General features: G+C 39.6%; 1 protein-coding gene across 5 annotated transcripts in view; it reads right to left on the reverse strand.

Moving 5' to 3' along the window:
* The window catches only part of qser1 (glutamine and serine rich 1), a 146,564-nt gene that overhangs the window by 101,418 nt on the left and 29,930 nt on the right, over positions 1–15,216 (reverse strand). The window contains exon 1 of one of the 5 annotated variants that reach the window (XM_059976112.1): positions 598–698. The exons of 3 other annotated variants lie outside the window; for them this stretch is intronic. In XM_059976112.1, coding sequence (XP_059832095.1) covers positions 598–695 — 98 coding nt within the window. In that variant the 5' untranslated portion in view covers positions 696–698. Of the gene's footprint in view, positions 1–597; positions 711–15,216 lie in introns of those variants that run through there. One more of the 5 variants, XM_059976111.1, reaches the window with a different exon arrangement.

The following is a 15,216-nucleotide window of genomic DNA, read 5'->3' on the forward strand; positions in this document are numbered from 1 at the left end:
GTATCTAGAGTAGCAACAAAGAAAATAGATCATAGTGCAATAAAGGAAAAACCTTCAACAGAATTTATTTCAAGGCTTAAGAAAACCTGTTAAACAGAGCTCAGTAGTGAAAATTTAACAAAGGCAATAAACACTTTCGCTATAGCCATATTAGCATATTCTTTTTGCATAATATCTTGATCCAAAACTGATCTGCAAAATTTACAAAGAAAAATAACTGAAATGACCAACTTTAGAAAACACTGCATTTAGATTAACACTACAGAAGGAAGAGGAATAAAAAATTTACACAAGTCAGATAAAACATCAAGGATAACAAGATTCAGCACTTCATGCAAGCATATGCATTTCTGGTAAGTGCACACCATTAAAATTAAATGAAAGCACAACTGAGAAAAATGAAGTATATTTAAAGAAAAAGTTTGAAGAGCATGACCTTCCATGGAAGGCATCACCACGATCTGAGCAGACTTGGTATCAACAAAGAAGCATTGAAAACCTGGCTCAAAATTGGAGACATCAGCCCAGAAATAGAGGGTTCCTTGTGGCAATACAGGACCAGGTGATCAACACCAAAAAATTATCAAATATACTTACGGGACCAACAAATTATATACGATAATTACAGAAACAATCCAACACATTACAGGATCCTGCAGCAGCTTAACTCTCTTTGATCGAGTGGCAAACATCATTCACTAAAATAAAATAAAAATTCATAAAAGAAACCATACCTTACTATATAAATACAAGCCTAATCCAGTTTGAGTCAGTCCTACAAACTATATTACGAGCAATCCATTATTACAGATGGGGTAATCCATAATAACTGGATAAACAACTTACTTAATAGACATTGCCATTCCAAATATTCATAATATACAGAACCAAGCAGCGAAAAACACCAGAAATATATTGAATTAAAAGACAAATTTGAAAGACTAAGGAACATGAACTTTGTCCCAATAGCAATATCAACAACTGGGATCATCCCGAAGTCACTACACAATAGCATTAAACAATTCAGCCTACACAGCAACATTTATGTAAATGTCCAGAAAGCCACAATAGTGAACACTACTAGAATAATCCAAAAAGTTTCTGGCAAATGGAGACATGCGTGTGCTTGGCTATGCCCATATATCTGTTTTTAACAGTTTAGAGAGGGGGGGAGAGGGGAGAGGGGAGAGAGGAGAGGGGAGAGGGGAGAGGGAGAGGGGAGAGGGGAGAGGGGAGAGGGGAGAGGGGAGAGGGGAGAGGGGAGAGGGGAGAGGGGAGAGGGGAGAGGGGAGAGGGGAGAGGGGAGAGGGGAGAGGGGAGAGGGGAGAGGGGAGAGGGGAGAGGGGAGAGGGGAGAGGGGAGAGGGGAGAGGGGAGAGGGGAGAGGGGAGAGGGGAGAGGGGAGAGGGGAGAGGGGAGAGGGGAGAGGGGAGAGGGGAGAGGGGAGAGGGGAGAGGGGAGAGGGGAGAGGGGAGAGGGGAGAGGGGAGAGGGGAGAGGGGAGAGGGGAGAGGGGAGAGGGGAGATTCAACCAAGTCTAATTGAAGTCCCCAACATTGATTCAATTATCAATTTAGTATCATATGATGGGCTTGTGAGGGAGTAAAGCTATAGAGAAATTAAGGGTAACAAGATTATTTTGCTAGGAGCTCAATGACTTCTTCCTCCTCCTTCAATTGTCGGTCATCAGAATCAGGTTTATTATCACCGGCATGTGACGTGAAATTTGTTAACTTAGCAGCAGCAGTTCAATGCAATATATAATATAAAAGAGAAAAAATAATAAAGTATTATCAATTACAGTATACATATATTGAATAGATTAAAAATCGTGCAAAAAACAAAAATACCATATATTTTTAAAAGTGAGGTAGTGTCCAAAGGTTCAATGTCCATTTAGGAATCGGATGGCAGAGGGGAAGAAGCTGTTCCTGAATCACTGAATGTGTGCCTTCAGGCTTCTGTACCTCCTACTTGATGGTTAAGATTGAGAAAAGGACATGCCCTGGGTGCTGGAAGTCCTTAATAATGGAAGCTACCTTCCTGAGACACCGCTCCTTGAAGATGTCCTGGGTACTTTGCAGGCTAGTACCCAAGATGGAGCCGACTAAAGTTACAACCTTCTGCAGCTTCTTTCAGTTCTGTGCAGTAGCCCCTCCATACCAGACAGTGAAACAGCCTGTCAGAATGCTCTTCACAGTACATCTATAGAAGTTTTTGAGTGTATTTGTTGATGTACCAAATCTCTTCAAACTCCTAATGGAAGTATAGCTGCTGTCTTGCCTTCTTTGTAACTGCTTTGACATGTTAGATCCTCAAAGATCTTGACATTCAGGAATTTGAAACTGCTCATTCTCTCCGCTTCTGATCCCTCTATGTGGATTGGTATGTGTTCCTTCGTCTTACCCTTCCTGAAGTCCACAATCAGCTCTTTCATCTCACTGGCATTGAATGCCAGGTTGTTGCTGCAACACCACTCCACTAGTTAGCATATCTCACTGCGGTACACCCTCTCATCACCACCTGAGATTCTACCAACAATGGTTGTATCATCAGCAAATTTATAATTTTATTTGAGCTATGACTGCTAGCCACACAGTCATGGATGTTATAGAGAGTAAAGCAGTGGGCTAAGCACACATCCCTGTGATGCCCCAGTATTGTACAGAGGAGATGTTATCACTAATCCCCACAGATTGTGGTCTTTCTGTTAGGAAGTCGAGAATCCAATTGTAGAGGGAGATACAGAGACCCAGGTTCTGCAACATCTCAATCAGGATTGTGGGAATGATGGTATTAAATGCTGAGCTATAGTCGATGATCAGCATCCTGACATAGGTGTTTGTGTTGTCCAGGCGGTCTAAAGCCCTGTGAAGAGCCATTGAGATTGCACCTGTCACTGACTTATCTTTTTGAAATCTTTAACTATCCAAAATGGAACCCTCTCTCATTACCCTCACCACTTCAAAAAGAATCACAAGCTTCCTCCCTACACACTATCAAAAATGCCTCATGACCAGCACTGGCCAGGAATCCCATCACAACACACACAGTGGAAGGAATAAACACGTCATTGGCTGCTACAGGGAAAAAAAGCTAATAATTAGATGGAATTACTACACAACCTACTGACTTACTTTCAAAGATTCAACAACTGATGCTTTCAGGATTATCTATTTGTTTTTTAAATTTACATAGTTTGTCTTTTGCACATTAGTTGTTTGTCAGTCTTCGTGTCTATTTTTTCATTGATTCCATTGTATTTTTTCTACTGTAAATGCCTGCAAGAAAATGAATCTCAGGCTAGTATGTGATGTACACTGTACATACTTTGATAATAAATTTACTTTGAACTTTGGGATTTAGCCAAAAATTTCAAAGAACCTTGAGAAAAGATGTTTGCCAAATTTCTTACAACTATTCACTGAAGCGCAAGAGCGTCAAAACCAAAGGAAGTAGGCCAAGGTCATCATCCTGCTAATACCAAGAAAACAAATGAACAGTTCTACATCATTGCACTCACTTCCCAAATAACTTAGGCAAATTCAGATCTCAGTGCAGCTATTGCAATCAATGCCTATCCCTCACAACTTCCAAAGTTTGTTTCTGGCATGAGAGCAAAACTGAAAAGCTCTTCATTAATCTTTTCTCTCCCATCGACAAAAGTAGATATTTAATGTTTTGAGGACTTCTTGATGGCAGCTTATGGACAATCCCAAATGATAATAAAGTGACAGACACCCACAGTAAACTCCAACACTCGCAAATACCTATGACAGTCAGCCAAACTCACGGATGCTGAAAATTTAGCACTAGTTGCGCAAACACATGTCCTGAGCTTTGCTATTGTTCTACTTTAAAGTGACCAAAGAAATTTGCGCAACACTTTAATTCCTATAATAATGTCCCATTCCTCCAAAGTATCCATAAGTATAGATGCACCATACCACTACCTTAAAGCAACATCTGTTGAAAATTAGAAAAAGATACAGGCACAAATATTTGAAGAATCCACATAGGCTCCAAAAACAAAAAAAATTATGAATTGCTTTGCCTTTGGTGAACTTTACTGTAGAGCATTTTATTTGTGTCCTGGTAAGACATTCACCACACAGAACAGTGCTGTGCAACTGATTATAAAAAATTCATTATTGAAATAGTGAAGTCAATAGCCTCAAATGGCTCCCGACTCTGGGAAGTAACACTCCTGCACTGGCAAAATGATTAAAGATGCCGCTGAGCTGTGGTCTCTGTCGAGGATGCAGCTCAGACTTAGCTTTTTGGTTTGGGGGACAGAGAGAGAGTTAGGGGTCGGGTTAAAGTTTAGGAGCAGGGCTGTGGGGGAGTTAGAGGACAGCCCAGAGCCCTGGCCTCCACTCTGCATTCGAAGGCCATTAAAATGGACGTGGCCGGAATTTGTGCTGATAGACCAGCGTGGACGAGGGCAGCTGTTCCCCGCCACAGATCAGTGAGTCATCAGCACGCTCCAGAATCTGAGTTCCTTGTCGACTGGAGGAATGAGGGCCAGTGACTCCCTAGGTACGAAAATCAGCGAGACCAGAATTACAGGCCCAGTGTTTGGGTCTTCCTTTCCTGTCATTGACAAGTGCTAAGTTAATACCAAATATCAAAGGGCAAAGTTCAACCAGAAGTCCATAAATCAAAGGTTAATAACCAAACCCTAAACTCTGAAACTCTCAGTGTGCTGGAGAAATCTAAGGCCCAATGTCTGCGAATCAGTGAGTCTGCAGGAGGCCGAAGACAACCTGTCTGCATCCTTGGGTGTATTAGTTGACACAAATAACGTATTTCACTGTTTGTTTCTATGTACATGTGATAAATAAATCTGAATTTGCACACATTAGAAAGGAAGCGCATGTCACCTGCCTCACTGATCAAACCTTTGTAAACCTGTCATAACGTATGAATTATGGAAGGAATGCCAACGTTAGAGATATACATGTCCAACTTCTACATTAATGGAAATTTAAATTAATAGAGGTGATTACAGCAAGAAAATTAAAGCAAAAAAGTCATATTTTATCCATGACAGAGTCAACATTCATGCAGCTACTTCATTTAGCATAACCTAGCTCCAAAACTGGACCTTAATATACAAACTGATATAAAAGCCACACAATTAACGTACCACATGCTCTGTTCACTCCATTATCAACAGTACTTCCAGCCAAATTCCTACAGATAAAACCTACATTATTTTCTTCTAACAATGCAATACCTTTCTGGAAATATTTAATGTTAGATAAGTAAATGCAATATGCTCTTACAGCCTTAATTAAGAAAAGTCACGCTGGCTGTTATTCACAGATGGCAGACTGAGACTATTACCTTATCAAGAGTGGTCACATTTCAAAAATCCTCTAATGGCTATAAAGAGTTTTGACATTCTTAAAGTCTTCAATATCAGTACATTAATGCATTATGTCTATTTTTTTATCCACTGGATTCTTCACAACCACTTGTATTCCTAAACGTACCATGACTGTAAAATGCAAACATGAGGAAATCTGCAGATGCTGAAAATTCAAGCAACACACACAAAATGCTGGTGGAACACAGCAGACCAGGCAGCATCTATAGGGAGAAGCACTGTCAACGTTTTGGGCCGAGACCCTTCACTTTTGGCCTTAAATCTGGAATTTAGTAAACTCGAGCTGAAAGTACACCAATACTAAGAGCCTTGCAGAGAATAGTTTCACCCCTGCTTTGATTCAAAACCATTTGATCACTTACTAAATTGCATACATTAAACCATTCAAATGTATAAACTAGTAGATCTGAAAGCAAATTTAAGAAAGTTCTTCTCAATATGGTTTCTCACCATTTTCCACCAAATTTTGCTCAGTTCCATCAATTAGCTTAAATCTTTCAACCAGTCTCCCAACTCTCACATGATTGTAGCCAACTTTATTTGGCTATCTCAACTTAAAATGTTCCTATGTGATCTGATCATTTATCAATCACATAATCATCTCAATCCTATCCTTCTGCAACTTAGTTGTTATATTATGGTCCAGGTGCACAGAATATATTACAGCTTGAGTACCCCTTGTCTGAAACTCCAAAGTCAAAATACCTCCAAAATCCTAATTTTTTCGAGTGTTTACAAGGCGCTGGGAAGGTTCCCAGGTGACAGTTCTGATAGATGTAACAAATAGAAGTTAATGAAAAATAGAAAAACACTGCATAAAGCAAAAAATGAAGATGCATTTGTAAGCTTCAGAGTGAACTACAGGCAGTCCCCAGGTTACAAATGAGTTCCGTTCCTGAGTCCGTCTTTAAGTCAGATTTGTACACAAGTCGGAATAGGTACATCCGGTATTATTTAGTGTCAGTTAGTCAAGTGTTGGTCTTAGTATATAATATATATTTTACCTTTCTATGCATATAAAACAGAAGAAACATATGTATTTCAATAATTAAACCACTGCATTGCCTAGTAATAATTGTAGCTTTTATCGGGGCAAGGCCTTTCACATGCTCCATTATTCTCACTTTATCCTTTAAAATTGTGCCGATCAGTGACCGACTGTAGCCTAACGCTTTTCCAATGACCGACGGCACCTCACCTCTTTCCGATCGCTTTATTATTTCCACCTTATTTTCAACCGTGATCGTTTTCTGTCAATGTGATCTTGTGACCTGGTGCTGGAGAGTCAGGTTTTGATTCTGCTGCTGGAGACGGCAGGTTTACTACTGTCAATTTCTTGAAGTAGGCATCAAGGGAGGCTTGTACAGAGCTTTTCTTTTTTTCGTCATAGATGGCCTTGTAGCAGCTGAGGTTCTCGGTAACTGCACGGTAAATTTTGGTGAACCTCTCTGTATTGGGATCTTGCTCCTCTAACTTGGCCATCTCTGCTTCAATGAGATGAAAGGCTTCAGCTAACTTTTTCGGTTCCAGAGTTCCTAGGTCACAGTCACCTTCTTTTTCCTCAAATGCCACCATCTGCTGCTCTAGATCCATAAGGCCGTCATTGGTCAGTTCTTCAGCATGGGAGTCGAGTAACTCTACAACATTATTTTCACTGATGTCTAACTGCAGTTCATTACCAATATCAACCACAGCTTGCTGGGCTTCGACAATATCGTTAACTGTAAATCCCTGAGAAGCATGCACAAACTGGGTGCACAATTTAAACTACACTCCTTTCATATTTGACTATTTAACTTAATCCCAAGAATCAGCAATATTTTTGATGGCATCATAGATGTTATAATCCCTCCAGAACTCCCTTAAGCTCATCAAATCATCTTGGGTAGCCCTGACTGCTTGTGAGAAGGTCTGTCGTAAATAATAGGCCTTAAAGGAGGCCATGACTCCCTGATCCATTGGCTGAAGTAGCGATGTAGTGTTGGGGGGTAAAAATATGACTTTTATATTGGGGTGAAGGTTATCTAAAGTGCTTGGATGTTCAGATGCGTTGTCAAGCACAAGGAGAATCTTGAAAGGAATTTTCTTGGCCAAGCAATAACATTCAACAGCAGGAACAAAATGGTTCAAGATCCAATTTTCAAAGATGGCAATTGTAACCCAAGCCTTTGAATTTGCCTTCCAAATAACGGGAAGAGATGCCTTAATGATATGGCAAAATGCCCTTGGATTTAGGGAGCGATACACAAGCAAAGGTTTGAGTTTGAAATCCCCGGATGCATTACCCCCAAGCAATAACATTAGCCTATCCTTGATGCCTTATAACCATATAACAATTACAGCACGGAAACAGGCCATCTCGGCCCTTCCAGTCCATGCTGACGCTTACACTCACCTAGTCCCACTGGCCCGCACTCAGCCCATAACCCTCCATTCCTTTCCTGTCCATATACCTATCCAATTTTACTTTAAATGACAATACCGAACCTGCCTCTACCACTTCTACTGGAAGCTCATTCCACACAGCTACCACTCTCTGAGTAAAGAAATACCCCCCTCGTGTTACCCTTAAACTTTTGCCCCCTAACTCTCAAATTATGTCCTCTTGTTTGAATCTCCCCTACTCTCAATGGAAAAAGCCTATCCACATCAACTCAATCTATCCTCTCATTATTTTAAATACCTCTATCAAGTCCCCCCTCAACCTTCTATGCTCCAAAGAATAAAGACCTAACTTGTTCAACCTTTCCCTGTAACTTAGGTGCTGAAACTCAGGTAACATTCTAGTAAATCTTCTCTGTACTCTCTCTATTTTGTTGATATCTTTCCTATAATTCGGTGACCAGAACTGTACACAATACTCCAAATTTGGCCTTAACAATGCCTTGTACAATTTTAACATTACATCTCAACTCCTATACTCAATGCTCTGATTTATAAAGGCCAGCATACCAAAAGCTTTCTTCACCACCCTATCCACATGAGATTCCACCTTCAGGGAACTATGCGCCATTATTCCTAGATCACTCTGTTCCACTGCATTCTTCAATGCCCTACCATTTACATTAAGCCCTGGTGCACTTTTTCCTCTTTTGAAATTTAGGTCCTTTCAAGCATTTTTTTCCAAAATAAGCCAGTCTCATCTACATTAAGTATTTGGTCTGGCAAATAACCTCCCTCCAACAATTTTTTTAAAACATTTCAGGAAAATCACTCATAGCACTTAAATTGGCACTCGCTGCTTCACCTCGCACTTTAATAATAAGTAAATCTGCCCTCACTTTGAAACGATTAAACCAACCCCTACTCGCAAGAAATTCTTCATCACAAGCACCTTCACTTGCTGTACGTGCAGCTTTTAAATAATTGAAAAGGCTTCAATCCTTTTCTTGCAGTAAAGTAAGGCTAATAGGAATATTACGCTGATTTTGATCGTCTAACCAAATTAACAATAGCCTTTCCATTTCAATAATCAAACCACTGTGTTGCTTAGTAATAATTGTAGCTTTCATCGGAATAGGGCCTTTCACATACTCAATTATTCTCACTTTATCCTTTAAAATTGTTCCAATCGTTGACCGACTGTAGCCTAATGCTTTTCCAATGACTGATGGCGTCTCACCTCTTTCTGATCGCTTTATTATTTCCATTTTATTTTCAATTGCGATCGTTTTCTTTTTCTTTCATGCATCATCAACACTTGCATCGGACTTATGCTTTGGAGACATGGTTCCAAGGGTAATTAAGAGAAAAATTTAAGCCAAATACAAAGTTACACACTAAGCACAGTGTTAACGGCAACATGATCCGACTTAAAATGGTGGGACAGCTTTCCACGAGGCGACGAACCGCTGAAGCCGTGCAATGTTTTCATGAGCGTCACAACATAGTGTGTGCGTTCATTACTAAGAACCACTGTACTTTCAGATTTTCAATATAATAGGCTTTATGGCAGGCCGTTCGTAAGTACGAGTTGTCCATAAGTCGGACGTTTGCAACTCGGGGACTGCCTGTATAACATATGCAAATCACGAAACAAGCAAAGGTGAACTGAAAATTGAAAATAGTTGTGAATATTCTGCAAGCTGGCTGCAGAGATTTAAGAAAAAGCACATCATTAAACTTTTAAAGATTTTAAAGATAAACCCTGCTGATCATAAAGCAGCAGGTAACTTTCCAAAAATCGTCTCTGATGAACATCTAATACCAGAACAAGTCTACAATGTTGATTGTTTTTATACCTTACATAAAACCTAAAAAAGCGTAAAATACAGATGCTGTGTAGTGTAACCCTTTAATTAAAACATGGCTGAATTCCTGTTGCTATTTGCTGTTGATCAACAGCTAATTCAGGTATTCTTTTGATGCTACTGGGCTTCTTTTGTTACCCTGCACACACTATAATTTTCAATATATTAATGGGATGTAATAATTTTTACTGTTAAGTACCTATGCATGACGAACAAGTATAAGACACAGGCTGCTTACTGGTAACACATAAATTCAGACTGGGAAATGATGGCAATCCCAAGCTACTTTATTATATATTCCAAAATCTGAAAATAATCCAAAATTCAAAACACTTCCAGCCCCAAGCATTTCGATTCAAATGAAGGGTACTCAACTTCTACTGCTCTTTTACTTCCGGGATGCCGTGAAGACAGTGATCTCGTGCAGCACAGCTCGATGGATATGAATAAACATTCCCATTTCAGCCTGCTACAGCTGAGAATCATAGCTGCTTCCAAGGTCTGTAGAGTTATTAAAGATGTCTTAATCTATCGTCGCTTAAACCAATGGAAACAATGCTGATTGTGACCATACTTCTCACCGGATTCCTAGTAAGAAATGTGGCTTCTGTTCAGGGATCCGGGTGCATTTAAGAAAACAGAGTTTACAACTGCCAATACCAACTATCTTGCTGCAAACACACGGTCTCTAGTAAATAAATTTGAAGATCACAGAACTAGGGGTGCTGTATCAAAGGGACATTAGTAATGTTTGCATCCTTTGTTTCAAGGGATCCTTCTTAAACACTTTCGTACTAGACGCAGTGATTCAGATTAACGGGTTTAGTCTACGCCATCAGGATAGAACTGTCGAGTCTCCCAAAAGCAGAGGTGGAGGTATATGACTTATGATAAACTCCTTGTGGTGCATAAATGTATCAGTGTTGTTCCAATTCTACTCACCAGACCTGGAATATCTTGCAATTAAGTGCCGTCCATTTTACCCATCTTGGGAGAGTTCTGTGATCATTTTGGTCGTGGTGTACATCTAACTCAGGCCAATGTCAAACAGGCTCTGGATGATTGAATCAATCCCCAAAACAGCACATCCTGACATCTTCACCATCATTTTGGGGAATTTTAACCAGGCCAGCTTGAAAAAGTCACTAAATAATTACCATCAACAAATCACTTGTAGTACTAGGGGAAACAACACACTGGATTACTGTTATACCACAATCAGGAATGCCTACCATGCTATTCCATGCCCTCACTTCAGCAAGTCTGATCACCTGGCTGTACTTCTACTCCCTGAGTATAGGCAGAGACTGAAGTCTGCAGCACCAAGTTATGGACAAGGAAGCACAGGAGCACCTACAAGGCTGCTCTGAATCGGTGGACTGGACTACATTCAAGGATTCATCTTTGAATCTGGATGAGTATACTGCAGTTGTTACCGACTTCATTAAAACCTGTGTGGTTGAGTATGTGCCTATAAAAACTTGCTGTGCAATCCCAAACCGAAAGCCTTGGATGAACCAAGAGGTTCATCATTTGCTGAGGGCTAGACCTGTGCCATTTAAGTCTGGTGTTCCAGGTCTGTACAAGAAAACCAGGTATGTCTTGGATAACTATTTCAAAAGTGAAGAGACAATTCTGAGCAAGGTTGGAGGCAACATTGGATGCACGTCAACTCTGGCAGGGTTTGCAGGACACTATTTCCTGCAAAGCAAATCCCAATAGCATGAATGGCAGCAATGCTTCACTACCAGATGAGCTCAACACCTTCTTTGCCCACTTTGAAAAGGAGAATATAACTGCAGCTGTAACAATCCCCAATGCACCCAGTGACCTTGTGATCTGTCTTGGAGGCTAATGTTAGGCTATCCTTCAGGAGGGTGAACTGTTGTAAGGCGGCAGTATCTGAAAACTTGTGCCAACCAGTTGGTGGGAGCATTCAAGAACATTTTCAACCTCTCACTGCTACAGTCAGAAGTTCCCACCTGCTTCAAAAAGGCAGCCATTATACCAGTGCCTAAAAAGAGTAGTGTGAGCTGTCTTAATGATTATTGCCCAGTAGCACTCACATCTACGGTGATGAAATACTTTGAGAGAATTGGCATGGCTAGAATGAACTCTTGTCTCAGCAAGGACATGGACCCACTGCAATTTGCCTATCGCCACAACAGGTCTACGGCAGATGCAATCTCAATCACTCCTCACACAGCCCTAGATCACCTGGACAATACAAACACCTATATCAGGATGCTGCTTGTTGACTACAGCTCAACATTTAACACCATCAGTTCCACAGTCTTTATTGATAAGCTACAGAACATGGGCCTCTGTACTTCCCTCTGCAATTGGATCCTCGAATTCCTAACTGGAAGACAACATTCTGTGCAGATTCGTGATAATATCTTCTTCTCATTGACGATCTACACTGGTGCATCTCAGGGCTTTCTTAGCCCATTGCTCTACTCCCTTTATACCTAAGACCATGTGGCTATGAAGAGCTCAAATACCATCTATAAATTTGCTGTTGATACACCCATTGTTGGTAGAATCTCAGATGGAGATGAGAAGGTGTTCAGGAACAAGATATACTAGTTAGTTGGGTGGGGTCACAGCAACAACCTTGCAATCAATGTCAGTAAGATCAAAGAGCTGATTGTGGCCTTCAGGAAGGGTAGGACGAAGAGATATGAACCAATCCTCAGTGAGATCAGACGTGGAGAGATAGATCTTGGGTGTCAAGATCTGAGGATCTATCCTGGTCTCAAACATATCAGAACAGTTATAAAGGCAGCAAAACAGTGACTAAATTTCATTAGGAGTTTGAAGAAATTTCGTTTGTCACCTAAAACACACAAAAACTTCTTTAGGTGTACTGTCGAGAGCATTCTGACAGGCTGCATCAATGTCTGGTATGGGGGCGGGGGGGAGAGAACTACTGCACAGGATTGAAGAAAGATGCAGAAAGTTGTAATAGTGGTCAGTTCCATTTTGGGTACTAGCCACCTTCGTAGCCAAGACACTTTCAAGGAGTGGTGCCTCAGAACGGCAGCATCTATTATTAATGACCCCCATCATTCAGGGCATGCCCTCTTCTCATTGTTACCATCAAGAAGGAGGTACAGAAGCCTAAAGGCACACACTCAGCAATTTCGGAACAGCTTCATTCCCGCTGCTATACGATTCCCAAATGGACATTGAACCCATGAACACTACCTCACTTTTTTTTAAAAATAGCTATTACTTCTGTTTTTTTCACTATTTTAAACCTATTTAATATGCATATACTTACTGTAATTGATTAATTTTTCCCCTCTCTTATATTGTATTGCATGGTACCGCAGCTGCTAAGCTAACAAATTTCATGACACATGCCAGTGATAATAAACTTGATTCGGATAATACTGACCACACCACATAGCACAGGTCTGGACTAACGATGAGTCATCATTGTAAATACTGGTAAAAATGCATTTGGCATGACTGAAAAATAAAATCTTGAAAATTACTACTGTTGGCAACTTAACTGGCAGGTTTACAGTATAATAATCAAAAAGTTAGAGGATCAGAAATGACAGTGTGGTAGATGCACCATCTTTTGAACAAGCATGTTAAAACCCACTCCTGTTGTGATGTGCAGTAATAATGAAAGTTGGGCCATGTTGATTTGGACAACATCTTTTCACCCTCAAAAGGGAATTTCATTAGGTATAAAGCACTATGGAACTAGAGAGAAATTTACAAAATTGCTTAATCTTTCTTCACAATTTAGAAATCACTTTGTTTTCTTCCATCAACTTGTTAGTAACCTTTTCTTTCTAGCTTGAACATTTTCCCTTCTTCTGTGGATACCAACTTGGAGGAGTTACATTTTTGAAATCATTTACAGTTTGGGTTGAAATTATTTACGAGACACTACAGTGCAATTCAAAGATACCAAGTGTGGCTACACTGAAAGACAATAAACTATTTCAGTACCCAAAAATAGTTTCTTGAAAACTGGTCTGTACTCGAAATTACACCTTCAGGCCAACAATTATAGTAAGTAATTGTAGGGGTTTTTTTTTTGGCTAATCTGGGTGAAAAACCACACCACAAAATTTCATACAAATTATCTCTTCTAACACCAACTTCCTGTCATCAAAATCAAGATCTATGTGAACTAGGTTCATATACTTAAATACATTAGTTTTGACATGGTGTCACTGTAACCATGCTTGAGAGCCAAGTTTGGCTCAAAAATAATTAAATCAAAGTCTCCTTCAATTTTCCTTAAATGTTATTTTTTTAAGAATATGTTTTAACAGAAATATACAGAAACTGTTAAGATGGTGACACATTATACTTGGTTCCAAAGCAGTAGATATGACAATAGTTTTAAATGGCTCCTTCTGGAATATGAAAGCAGACTTGAACATGTGTTAAAATAAAACCGGAGTTTGTTCATCATTAGGGGAAGTGATTTGACAATGTGAAAATTGGTAACAAATAAAGAGGAACTAGGAATACAACCTGAAATATTCAGGTCAGACAGTATCAAAGGGAACAAAGAGTTAATGGTTTAGTTGATGATCTTTCATCAGAACGGTCAGAAATCAAATGTTATTTTAAGAGGGAGATAAATTGAGAGATCACCAGGGAATATACATCATAGTGGAGGCCAAGAGACTCTGGATGACATTGATAGTGCCAGTGCCAGCTGAGAGTGAATGGCAAACAGTTTTCAATTACCAATTATCTGTTTTGCATCTCTTGTAGAAGGGAGAAAAATGTGAAATGAGTTGAATGAACAAAAAAAAACAGGAAAGATAGCAAATTAAAAATAACACTACATGTGCTGCAGTCTAAAACAATCAGACAGCAAAGAGCCAGAATTAATATTTCAAGTCTTAAAAACCTTCATGAGAAAACTAGCAGAACGATGAAGCTTCAGATTCAAACTGGAGAAGCAAAGCAAAGCAATGCAAATGCTGGAAATCTGAAATATAAGAAAAATACCAGAAACAGTCTGCATTGCAGGTTGATGGCCTTTTTTAAAGAATTGGCCAGTTCTGAATAAAAGGAAAAAGACTGTTCTAGAACTGTTGAATTCAATGTTGACACCTGGATCATGAGAGAAATTAACAGAATCTAAACAATAACCAAAAGGTGTACCAAATTCTTAAGAATACCTCGCTAACAGCACTTAAGCTTTAATCAAAAATACAGATTGAAAAGTTAGATTCCCCTCTGTCCCTTGTGGTTGCAGCTGGTTAATGTAACTTAAGAACTATTCAAACTACATTGTAAATGCTGAATTAAGGACTAATGAATTGTTTGGAACCAAATGGTTCACATGCTGAGTTCACACAATGTCATTACAAAAAAGGCTAAAAACCATTTTTATATTCCAGCAGGCAGACAGAGTGCTGGTACATTCAAAAAGTACAGCTTGTTAAAATAAAAATGTTTCACTTATAGTCCAATAGGGGAATTGCAAAAGTGGATTACAGAATTGAATTCAGATACAGATAAGTTTTTGTCAATATTCGATAATACTCAATGAGATCTTCCCTCGTTTTTCTAAATTCCAGCGAGCGAAG

Source organism: Hypanus sabinus, chromosome 7 (genome assembly GCF_030144855.1).
Source record: "Hypanus sabinus isolate sHypSab1 chromosome 7, sHypSab1.hap1, whole genome shotgun sequence".
Classification (NCBI taxonomy): Eukaryota; Metazoa; Chordata; class Chondrichthyes; order Myliobatiformes; family Dasyatidae; genus Hypanus; species Hypanus sabinus.